This window comes from Lutra lutra, chromosome 10 (assembly GCF_902655055.1).
Source record: "Lutra lutra chromosome 10, mLutLut1.2, whole genome shotgun sequence".
Taxonomy (NCBI): domain Eukaryota; kingdom Metazoa; phylum Chordata; class Mammalia; order Carnivora; family Mustelidae; genus Lutra; species Lutra lutra.
In genome coordinates, this window is record NC_062287.1 from 98,943,984 (window position 1) to 98,957,180 (window position 13,197).

Below are 13,197 nucleotides of genomic sequence, written 5' to 3' on the forward strand. Positions count from 1 at the left end.
CTGTCCTACATCAAAATTTTTGAGTCATTACTCTTTCTGATAGGGTATCAGCATAAAATGAGTGATATGAACAATGCAAAATGGTTCTGAAGCCTACAAGGGAACCTGGAAACCTGGAATAGTCTTCATTACCTACCCCTCAGAGGTTAAACCGCTAATGGTTCTATAGCCCTAAATAGTTACCTACCACAATGTTATAGGCAACATATAAAATCAATTGTGATATGTAAAAACCAAGCAGTTATTCATGAAAAATTATTAGGCTTTTGTTATAGATAATGAACTAATATATACATTGTGTCCAGTGCAGTCTCTGGCTCAGTAAATGTTAACTATATATTTATCTGTTCTTTTGATCATTGTTGCCTGGCAGTTAACAGCAGTTTAGGACATGATCTGGGAAATCAGTCAATTCTGGTTGCTGGTTTTCCAATATATCTGCTTTGGTACCTTTCCATTTCTATCAGTTTTCTCACCTGTAAAGTGGTGATAATTTCAGTGCCTACCTCCTTGGATTGTTAAAGAGATTATTGCTTGATAGCAATAAATTCTAGTATTTCTTTAAGTTGTTATTAGAAGGAAGGCATACGAATCCATATATTTGGTTGAAGCTAGCAAAACTAAACTCCAACTTGGTAGAATTTTCTGAATAAGCAGTGGTCCTTGTTTATGTTTTCTCTCTTTTCTTGCATTTATTTCTGATATCCTCAATGCAAAATTTATGATTAATAGTGGTTAATTTATTTCTCCATCCTTTAAGTATTACTTGCTGAAATCATGCAAAATGTCCTTTTGAGCTTTCTTTCCACTGAATCAGTGTTGAGCTCCAGGCACATTTATTTGTCACGTGAAATAGTTTTCATACTACACAATTTCTTAATGGCATTTTTCATTTGGGCATTTCTCAAGGTGTAGATTAAGGGGTTTAACATGGGAGTTACAATAGTGTAGAACACTGCGACTGCTTTATAAATAGATAAAGTAGCTGCGGGTCTCATGTACACAAATATGCAGGGCACAAAGAATAGGATGACCACTGTGATGTGGGAGACACAGGTGGAGAGGGCTTTGCGCTTTGCCTCCAAGCTGTGATTCCGGAGGGAGCACAGAATGACCACATAGGAGACCATCAAGAGGAGGAAGTTTAACAGACAGATGAAACCGCTGTTGGCAGCAACGAAGAGCCCTAGTGTGTGGGTATCAGTGCAGGCAAGATTGAGCAAGGGGTTCAGATCACACATAAAATGATCTATGACATTAGGGCCACAGAAGGGTAATCGGAAGATGAAAAGGATCTGTATGGTTGCATGAAGAAAGCCTCCCACCCACACTACTCCCATTAGCAGGCCACACACTCACCGACTCATGATGGTTGTGTAGTGTAAAGGCTTGCAGATGGCCACATAGAGGTCATAGGCCATCACAGTAAGCAGGATGCCTTCAGCACCTCCAAAAAAATGTTCCCCAAATATTTGGGTCATGCATCCATTGTATCCGGTAGTCTTCTTTTCATGGAGGGAATCTATAATCAGTTTGGGAGTATTGACAGAGGAATAACAGGCATCAATAAAGGAGAGATAGACCAGGAAAAAGTACATGGGGGACCCCAACAATGGGCTGGCAGTGATGGTGATCACAATGAGCATATTACCTACCACAGTGATGGTGTAGATGACAAAAAACACGACAAATATAATTTTCTGCATCTTTGGATTCTCTGTAAGCCCCAGTAGAACAAACTCTGTCACATTGTTCCTATTCTCCATGTGTTTCACCTGATAGTTAATTACATTGCCTGAAAAGAAAACAATTTTTATTAACACAACCCTGAATTTACTAAACTTTCCATTCTAATATATAATGCATTCTTGGATTCTATTGAATCATGAATGCTTTTGAGGTTCTGTGTGTGTTGGAAATAAAGATTCTGAGTTATTGGAAATTAATCAAACTGCCCCCACTGAAGTTATTGACAAGATTATGGACATGAAGAACTTTTGTAAACACATAGGCAGGAGGCCATGTGTGCACTTAGTCATCCCAAATGACCAAGAGTCTACGTTGTAGTAGTAGATTGTACACATTGTGCTAGTCAAACCTAAAAAAGTGGTAGTAGATGGATGTAGAGCTTCCAAATGCAGAGCTTCAGAATTTTCCCTTTAATATCTAGGAAATGGGGAACCATGGAAGTTAATTAAGAATATGAGTGGGAGTATAAAGAAGAATGTGAAGGGGGGAAACTTAGACATTTTTTATTCTCCTAAAGATCTTTGTATTCTTTGACTGAAATGGGTTGAGGTTCAGTGAGGGGGTGGAAGGAAGACACAGGAATCCCAGTAGCAAACTATTGATAGTAGTTGAATAAAGAGTAACAGGTGATGGGAATGTAATGAATGGATTCAAGAGCTACTTAAAAGTACTCATAATGTATGTTTCCCAAGTCAAATAACTTTAAAATAGCTAGTAATATATACTTTCGAATGATTGATTGCTGTGTGTGTGGCATGTAACAAATGCTTTGTATACATGGTAATTTTTCATATGATAAACTGTGTGGATGGTGTTATAGCACTCATTTTGCAGAAGAGGAAACAATCTCAGAGACTAATATTAATAATTATAATAATGATGGCAATACTAACTAAAGCTTTCTGAAAAGTTAGTAGTGTACTCTAAGTATTTTTGCAGACATTTGGTTATTTAATCCTCACTACAAACCTACAGAATGGTTACTGCTATCATTTTTATCCATATTTTACACATTAGGAAATAGAAGCATAGAGAAGTTAAGGACCTTGCCCAAGATGACTGAGCAGCTAATACAGACTGGAGCCAAGAAATAACTCAGGTTATACTTGCTAACTGTTTTGCCTCCCAATTTTTAATCCATGCCCTATATTGTTACTTTATAATAAACAATGTTGAACTAGTAATCTCCTTTTGATATAACCATGATATCTGTAATTACTTTAATACTCATTTAGAGTCAAGCCCATGTGGAGCAGTTTCATCAGTAGACACAAAACACACACAGTGGCATATTGGAACTCTCAAATATTAAGAAAAATGTGGCACAGCTTTCATCAAATAACCCTTTTATCTTGGCCTCTCTCCTAGCCCTAAGTGTTTCTTATTGTAATATATATATATATATAAAATGGGCCACCAGACTCTTCTGCAAAATATCAAAACAAATGATCCCGTGGTTAATTGCATTGGTTTGGAAATCAGGAAGACCAAAGTAGAACCCTTGTTCTTCCACTTGTAGTTTCTTTTATCTGGACTATATTACTTTAGACCTTACATCTCTGTTTCCTCATCTATAAAGCAAGAATGATAATACCCACCTAAAAGATTATCACAACAATTATTTGAGACATTGACCACACCTGTTTAGGATGTACACAGGATTTTCATTTAATTTTATGACTGTGAATGCCCCTACAAGATAGGAAGGATTGGCAGTTTGGGCAATAATACAGAGAAACATTTAACTATGCAATTGAAGGTTCATCACCAATTTTACTCTCAAAGGAACGATAGAGACTTGTGCAAGACATAGCAGTGGATCCCAGAAACTGTTCTCTATGTTTGTGTTTGGGTGAAATAGCTGGTGACTCATATCATTTAATTTTCATATTTGTGTGTTTGAAATGTAATAAATTTTTGTTTTCATTCTCATGATTTTTCTTCATTATTAGGAGATGTCTCCTGGCCAAAGCATGGTATCTGGTGTCAGAGAGCTGGGTCCTACCATTTGCTTAATCTCTATGAGCCCCCAATTTTTTTTAACTGTCCAATTAGCTAATGATATTCATGAATTATCTTTTGAAGCATTGGGATAAGGATAAATTATTTTATTACTATGTCTGAAAAGTTGGAAAATAATTAATAGTATATGTGGAAAGTAACAATCTTTAATAAAGCATCAGCACTATTGAAAAACTTACCTCATCTCTCTTAGATGATCTTAATGATGTTTGAGGGTATTCAGAAATAGTCCCGTCTTCAAACTGACCTCTTCTTGTAATAAGTAATTTTCAGTATGAGAAATGTGTCACACTTGGGAAGAGCCTATTCAGATAATTCACTCTCAACAGTTATTAAGTAATTGTATACATTGAATGTATGCACTTTTGGGTGCTATATAATTTATAACTCCACGAGTCTACTAAAATGAGAGTGTTCTTATGAGTCCAAATCTTTACATCTAGCCTAAAACCTCAAAACTTTTTCACAGAAAATTTGTTTGAAATGTGTTTCCTGGTTTTGAATTTAGAATGGATTCACTTAAGACACTACAGAGAAATGATCTATACATGGCTCTGGTCCTGCAAGGCAAGAGGAAAACAGTGTGGAGAAATCACATTCAGGTGGTTCACTCTGCCCATGATGAATTTTGCTCTGGAGAGGTGGAGAAAAACATTTTCACCTTGCCCCGTATGGATAGTTAAGAGGTTTCCATCAAGGTTCAGGGACCTTGTCTTGTAGTTCTTGCTTCCTCTCCCAGGAATTAATTATCTCTTTTGATGGAAGGTCTTTGTCTTAGAAACAGTATTCTAAAGAGACATGTTGAGAAACACTCATTCTTATGTGGGGAATTGTATTCCCTACACTTGGAACCTAAGCCTGTAAGTCTCCTTCCTCTATGTCCTGGATTTTTAAGAAAGCTGAATGCCATGTGAATAGCAAGGTGCCATAATTCCAGCGGTGCTGTGACGTAGTTTCCCTACAGGCTAATGTCACAGAAGAGTTTCTCTTTTCTCATCAATATTAAACCTTTATTGGAAAACCACAACTGATTGCTTGACAGCTACAGCAGTGAAAGCAAATGGAAATGGCTGCCATTTTAAAGTTCTTGGCTCTAATAGCTCTTTTTCTTTGATTTATTGAAGAATCACAAACAAACAAAATTGTGTGTATTTAAGATGTATAACTTGGTATGTTAACATAAGAATGCATTGTGAAATAATCATCACAAAGAAGCTATTTAACATTTTCATCACTCACAGTTACTATTTGTGTGTGTGTGCGTTTGTGTAGTGAACACTTAAGATCTGCTCTTTCAGTAAATTTCATATATATGATAGAGTATTAACTACAATCACATTGCTGTATAATTATCTATTTTGCATAAATGAAACTTTCTTTCCCTTGATCAATATCTTTCTATTTGTCCCTTCCCCAGCCTCTGGCAACACTCATTCTGTTCTCTGCTTCTGTAAGTTTGACTATTTTAGATTCCACATCTAAGCAGGATAATATAGTATTTTACTTTCTTTCTCTGATGTATTTCACTTAGCATAATGTTCTGCAGGTTCATCTATGTTGTCACAAATGGCAAGTTTCCTTTTTTTAAAAGGTTATATATTTCATTGTATATATGTTTCACATTTTCTTTATCCATTCATCCACCAAGGAACATACAGGTTGTTTCTGTATCTTCCATATCTTGGCCATCATGAATGAAATTAGATGTAGAATAAATTCCCCAAATGTATATATTTTTTTCTTTGAGAATGATTAGCTATTCTAGGCACTTTTGAATTTCTACATTTCTGTATAGATTTCAGAACAGATTTATCAATTTTTCCAATAGTCCTGTTGGGGTCTTGATTGAAATTGCATTGAAAATTTAGAAATAAAATGGTAAAAAATGGGTTTTCTATTCTATCAACATGGTACATCTCTCCACTTATGTATTTAATTTTCTTAGCAGTGTTTTCTAGTTTACATACACAGATGTTGAATATATTTAAAAAAGGTGGGCGCCTGGGTGGCTCAGTGGGTTAAGCCGCTGCCTTCGGCTCAGGTCATGATCTCAGGGTCCTGGGATCGAGTCCCACGTCGGGCTCTCTGCTCAGCAAGAAGCCTGCTTCCCTCTCTCTCTCTCTCTCTCTGCCTTCCTATCCGTCTACTTGTGATCTCTCTCTGTCAAATAAATAAATAAAATCTTTAAAAAAAAAAAGGTAACCTTAATATTTCATTTTTAAAAAATAGTATTGGACATAATTTCAATTTCTAATTGTTTAATATTATAGCAGAAATATAGTTGATTTTTTATATAGATTCATAAAGTATGACTTTGTTAAGTTCACTGAATAGATCAACTATTTACCTTAGCACACTTAATATTTTCTCTGCACACAATTATGCCATCTGCACAAAAACATTTTTATAATTTTGCTTCTTCTTTTCTTATTTATTCAAGAGAGAGAAAGAGAGAAAGAACAGTGGTGAGGAGGAGCAGAGGGAGAGAGAGACCAGAGACTCAGAGACTGCCTGCTGAGTGGGGCTTGATTCCAGGACCCAGAGAGCATGGCATGAGCTGAAGACAGTTGCTTAACCGACTGAGCCACCCAGGTGTCCCAGCTTCTTTGTTTCTAATTACTGGGTGTTTTATTCCTTTTTCTTTTCTTGTTTCAATGGCTAGACCTAGAGTACAATATATAATAGTAATAGTGAGTGTATATCTCTACCTGTCTCCAAGATCAAGAGTGGCATGCTGGCATGCTCTTAGGGAGAGAGTATTCATCATTAATGTGATGACAGTTATAGATTTTATAAAGATGTTCTTTATCAGGTCAAACAAATAACTTTCTATTGTTCATTTGCTAACTTCTAAAAGAAATCTTAAATCTGGGTTGAAATTTACCAATTTTTATGCATCTTTTGACGTGATCATGTAGTTCTTCTTCTTTATTCTGTAGTGACTGATACTGAGAGATGGTTGGATGTTAAACCAACCTTTTATTCTTCAAACTCTGTAAGATTATGGTGCATTCTTAGTTTTAGAAATTACTGATGGAATCGACTAACTGGTATTTTGTTAAATGTCCTTTGCACATGTTCATAATGGATATGTGTCTGTCAATTTCTTTCTTGTAATGTCATTTAGTATTTAGGGAATGCAGGGTCATATAATGAGTTGCATAATGTTTTATCCTCTATGTTTTGAATGAGTTTGTATGGGATTAGTTTTATTTAGTTAGTTATTTATTTCTTGGGTCCGTCAGTTTTTTATCGAACATGTTACAAAAAAGTTTTAGTCAAAAAGACCAAAGTTCATGACATCATCACACTCCTCAGATTCTTCTTTCTCTTCCCACTTTCTTCTCCTCAGCTGAGGCAGTGATGGCAGAGAGAGAAGGACCTCCTGCCAATGCAGTGGGAGCTGCTGGCCAGGTTCACCTGCCTTAATGTTGCAGGCGAGGCTCCTGATGTTGACATTGGCCAGGGCCTTTACAAACAAGCCTGGCCAGAAAGGTTCTACTGACTGCTTTAATGATGTCATTGATCTTTCCCACATTCACCATATTGTGGTACAGGATGAGGGCTGAATAGATGCAGGTAAGGTCTGAAACACAGGTGATAGTGTGTGCAAGTGCTGGGTTGCTGGGTTTGGTGCTAGTTGCAGCATGAAGTTAGGGCCTCACCACAATGTAGACTTACCCTCTTCTGAAGGACTGAGGAATCTTAGCAGTAGCTAAGGAAAACAGTAATACTTATTTTTATAAAATATGTAGTAAGTAAAAATATGTAATTAAAAAGTGAAGCCATTGGGCCTGGAGTTAGTTTTGAGAAGGATTTAAACCACACATTGTATTTCTTTACTGATATAAGACTATTCTGGTTTTCTATTTCTTCTTCAGTCAGATTTTGTAATACTTTTAAAATAATTGGTTTTTAGGTTGTTGGATTTTTTGGCTTTAATTTGTCATAATATTTCCTACTATCCTGTTAGTGTCTGTAGAATCTGTAATACTGTATTATCTTTTATTCTTTTTTTTTTTTTTTAAGAGAGAGTGTGTGTGTGCACATGTGTGAGTGGTGGGGGGAAGGTCAGAGGGAGAGAAAGAGAGAGAGAATCTTAAGCAGGCTCCACACCCAGTGTGGGTCCTAACCCTGGGCTCTATCTCACAACACTGAGATCATGACCTGAGCTGAAATCAAAAGGTGGACACTTAATTGACTGAGCCACCCAGGTGTCCCATCCTTTATTCTTGATATGAGTAATTTGCCTATATTTTTCTCTCTTATCCTTTCTCACATTTCCTCCTTCCTTGTCCCCTTCTCCTCATTATTCTGGCTAAGACATTGTCAATTTTGTTTAAGCCTTTCAAAGAACCAGCTTTTTGTTTCATTGATTTTTTTTCTACTGTTTTTCATTTTTGGTTTAATCAGTTTTTATTCTTATCCTCATTATTTCCTATCTTCTACTTTCTGCTTACTTTCCTCTTATTTTCTACCTCTCTAGGTCAAAATCTTTGATAATTGATTTTAGACATTATTTTTTTCTAATATATACATTTAATGGTCCAAATTTTCATCTAAGGACTTTTAATACTTTTAGATATTCTGATATGTTGTGCTTTCAATTTTATTTCTTTCAAAAATTTTTTTGTCTTGTGATTTTCTTTTTTGATTGAGGTAAAACTCACATATCATAAGAGTTACCATTTTAAACATTTAAAACTTTACAATTCATCACAAATGTAGTACATTTACAATGTTGTGCAATCATCACCAACTACCTACTTGCAGAACATTTATATCAGCCAATACCAGTTAAATAGTCAATTTCTATTTCTCCCCTTACCTAGCCCCTTGTAGTCACTAACCTGTTTTCTGTTTCTACAGGTTTGTTCATTATGGATATTTTATATGCATAGAATCATACAGTATATAGCTTTTGTGTCTGCCTTTCACTTAGCATAATGTTTTCAAGGTTCATCCATGTTGTAGATGTAACAGTATTTTATTATTCTCTATGGCTGAATAATAATCTACGGTATGGGTATACTACAATTTAGTTATCTATTGATCAGTTGATAGAAATTTGAACTGTTTTAACCTTTTAGCTATTGTGAATGTTGCTGCTATGAAAATTTTTGTACAAATATGTTTGAACACCTGTTTTTAATTCTTTTGGGCATATATCTAGAAGTAGAATTGTTGAGTGGTATGATAATTTTAAATTAAATTTTGAGGAACCACCAACTGTTTTTCCACATCTCTAGACCATTTTATTATTTATGTATTTATTTATTTATTAAAATATTTATTTATTTAATTACAGAGAGAGAGAGAGAGAGAGAGAGAGGAGTAAAAGCAGGGAAGGAAGCAGGAAAAGGGAGAAGAAAGCTTCCACTGGGCAGAAAGCCTGATCCAGGTCCCTGAGATCATGACCTGAGCTAAAGACAGATGCTTAACTGACTGAGCCACCCAGGTGTCCCTCTAGACCATTTTACATTCCTATAAGCAATGTATCAGATTTCTTTTTTTTTTTAAAGATTTTATTTATTTATTTGACAGAGATCACAAGTAGGCAGAGAGGCAGTCAGAGAGAGAGAGAGGGAAGCAGGCTCCCTGCTGAGCAGAGAGCCCGATGCAGGACTCGATCCCAGGACCCTGAGATCATGACCTGAGCCGAAGGCAGCGGCTTAACCCACTGAAACACCTAGGCGCCCAATTTATCAGATTTCTAATTACTCCTTCCTTGCCAACACTTATTAATTTCCTTTTTTGGAAAAAAATATGGCTACTTGAAGGATGTAAACTGGTATCTTATTGTGAGTTTTATTTGAATTCCCCTGATTTGCAAATACAGATAGTTCTTTCTGTTCAATTTGGGTGCCTTTTATTATTATTTTCTAAACCTAATTTCCATGGTAGGAACTTGTAATGAAATGTTGAATGGAAGTATTTAGAGTAGATGCTCTTGTATTGTCCTGACTTTATGAAGGAGGCTTTTTGGTGGGGTGTAGTTGTTTGCTGGTTTAGTGTCTTTCTGAACTATTTTTGAAAAGACTGGAGGTCTTACTGCAATAAAGAAGAAAAAAATGATATAGTTTGGAAGGGAATTAAACTATGTATTTCCAAACTTTGTGGTTTTCTATGTAGAAAAATCATGACTGCATAATAAGTGAATGTAGCCATATTGCTGTATAAAAGGTCGATATATGAAAATATGTTCTCTGTACCAAGAATAAAAACATTGGAATATTAAATTGCAAAACACTATTGACATTAGATAAAAATGAAAACACTTAGGAATAAACTTAACAGATTATGCAAAAGAGATTTGGAAAGTTTATACTACCTGATTCCAAGACTTCATATAAAGATACAACAATCAACATAAGATAAATATATACAAATCTATAGATATATAGAACAGAATAGAGAGTTCAAAAATAAGCCAGCACACACAGAATTAATCTATTTTCACAAAACATTGTCAAAAGAGTTATGGAGAAAGGAAAAGTCTTTCCACCGAAAGATGCTGGAGTAAGTAAATATTCATATGGATAATAATGAAACTTACCTTGTAAGTCACATCACATAAAAAATTAATTTAATTAATTTAAAAATTAATAAAAAATTAATGAGGTGAATCATATACATAAAATAAGAGTAAAAGCTATAAGTCTTCTAGAAGAAAGCTGGAGCATATCTATGAAGACTTGGGTTTAACAAAGATTTAAGTTAACATCAGTTAGTTTTAGAATTTAAATATCAATAGCCAAACATCAACTATTTCAGAAGAAAATACAGGTGAATATCTTTGTGACCTTGAGGTGTGCAATTTTTTTCTCAAAGAAAACAGAAAAACCTTTTTTCATAAATAAAATATATATAAACATCAATATTTAAACTCTGAAATGCTGTTAATGGGAAGAACTTTAAAATAAATGTAAGGACTAGAAAACATTTGCAAGATATTTAAGTTACAAATGATTATTGCTTACAATAATAATGACCTTATGTAAGTTGAAAACAGAGACAATTGGAAAATGGGCCAATGATACTAACAAGCATTTCAGCCAAAAGAAAGATGTGAATAAACATGTGGAGTGATAATCAGTTTATTAGTAATTTTGGAAATCCCAAGGAAACCCACAATGAGATAACATTCTACATTTGTTTAATTTGCAAAAATTAAGAAGTTTGAGACTAACATGTGATCCAGAGGATATGAACAAATGGGATGTATGTTACATTGCTGCTGGAAGTATATATTAATGAAACTATTTTGGAAAATAATTAGGCATTATCTAATAATCTTGAACTTCCAATAACCTTGATTTATAGGTTCAACTCCTACATACATACTCAAGCAATTGTTGGCATGTGCCCATCTGGAATTGTGTACCAGAGTTGTCACAGCAGTCTGTCAGTAATACTGAAAACCTGGAATTACACAGAAGTCTGTCAACCAACATCAGCTGAAAACAGATTCTTAAAATTTTGGTGGAAATTTCTTCTCAAGTTTGAGATTTTTTTCTTCTGGTAGGAATATGACTGTCAAATGTCTACAATAGTCAGACTGTGGAAAGAACTGAGATGTCCATTGACAGTGATGGTCAAACTGTGGAAAGAGCTGAGATTGTCCATCGATGAATGGATAAAGAAGATGTTGTATATATATACACAATGCAATAGTACTCAGCTATCAGAAAGGATGAATATTTACCATTTACATTGATGTGGATGGAACTGGAGGGTACTATGCTGAGCAAAACAAGTCTCTCAGAGAAAGACAAGTATCATAAGGTCTTAACTCATATGTGTAATATAAGAAACAGGGCAGAGGATCATAGGGGAAGGGAGGGGAAACAGAGTGGGAAGTCATCAGAGAGGGAGAAAAACCATGAGAAACTCTTAACTATAGGAAAGAAACTGAGGGTTCCTTGAGGGGAGGTGAGTGAAGGATTAGGTAACTGAGTGATGGGGATTAGGTAACTGATTGATGGGCATTAAGGAGGCACATGATGTGATGAGCACTGGGTGTTATATGAAACTGATAAATTATTGAACACTACATCTGAAACTAATGATGTACTATAAGTTGGCTAATTGAATTGAAATTTAAAAAAAGGAAAGAAAAAGAAATATGGCTTTCATTCATTCATTTATTAATTCCCATGGGTCTCTTTAACCCTCAAAACAATAAGATGTATTGTTAGTCCCTTTTTGGAGATGAGAAAAATTAAGTCTGAGAAAGCTAAATAACTTATTTCAAGGTAAGGAAACACTTGACACTGCTTAAATTGGAGGCTGGGTCTGTGTTTATGTGAGGTCCAAGTCCTTTAAGCTGTCTTTGTTCCTCTTTCAAATGAGCCAGTTATAACTGGGGTTTTTCAGTTGCTTGATGTATTTGAACTCTTCTGCTCAAGTAATTTTCAGCTGATTGATAGTGACAATGAAAGCTTATAGTCAACTTGAATATGTGATTGGAAAAGTACAATTGATTGGACATAACTCTAACAGAATGAAACCACAAATGCTCTTGGTGGGCTCACACAGAAACCTTATTCATTGGTCACATTCACCACATGGTATAGTCCCACTCAATCCCCTCTCCTATATATCTGTTCTCAACCTTGGGTAGTGTTTTTTTCTTTTTTTTTTTTCTGTCTTCAACTTAAACATCACTTCGTCCCTGAACATTCTACCTTCACCCCAGTTTAACGCATGTTCCCATCACAGCACTGTGTTCTTTTTTATAATGCTCACCACTGTCTTTTTTTAATAGTTGAATTCTTGCATGTGAGGGCAGCGACACTTTCTGAGCTATGGGGGCAGATATGTATTTAAATCCTAGTTTTATGGAGTGCCTGGGTGGCTCAGTCAGTGAAGCCTCCAAATCTTGATTTTGGCTCAGGTCATGATCTTGGAGTCCTGAGATTGAGACCTGTTTTGGGCTCTTCACTCAGTGGGGAGTCTGCTTCAGGATTCTCTCCCTATCCCTCTGCCCCTTGTCCCACTCCACACATGCCCTCTCTTTCTCTGTGTCTAAAATTAAATAAATAAGTAAATAAATTTTAGTTCTGCTGCTACTCACTTCTGATCTTGGGTAAATTACCATACTCACAGTGCCTCATTTTCCTCATTTGTAGAATGAAAATAATAATAGTGCCCATCGTAAAGGGTACCTCATGTAATGCATTTAATAAATGTTTAATGTGTTTAGCACTTAATAGTTACTGTCATTATTAACATTGAACAACACTGTACTTGGTACATTTTAGATGTTCCATGAACATTTATTGGAAAAAAAAATGAAACATCTAGCTTGATGTTTAACTGTAGCTTGATAATTATCCTATTCCTGTAGATCAATTCTAACGCTTGCAAAAAATGTCCTTCTGTGGTCAGAGGGACTATTGGAGGAAGGGAGAAGCATTTTGCTGC

At 35.3% G+C, this 13,197-nt stretch overlaps 1 protein-coding gene and 1 pseudogene across 1 annotated transcript; both read right to left on the bottom strand.

The window, feature by feature from the left end:
• Nucleotides 1-836: 836 nt before the first annotated feature.
• On the bottom strand, nucleotides 837-10,407 carry LOC125078777 (olfactory receptor 4C46-like). Its single transcript, XM_047691936.1, is given in 3 exon segments — nucleotides 837-1,775; nucleotides 4,582-4,613; nucleotides 10,368-10,407. Coding segments are annotated over 3 exon segments (1,011 nt in total).
• Nucleotides 7,046-8,650, bottom strand: LOC125078553 (60S acidic ribosomal protein P1-like; annotated as a pseudogene).
• Nucleotides 10,408-13,197: the final 2,790 nt, after the last annotated feature.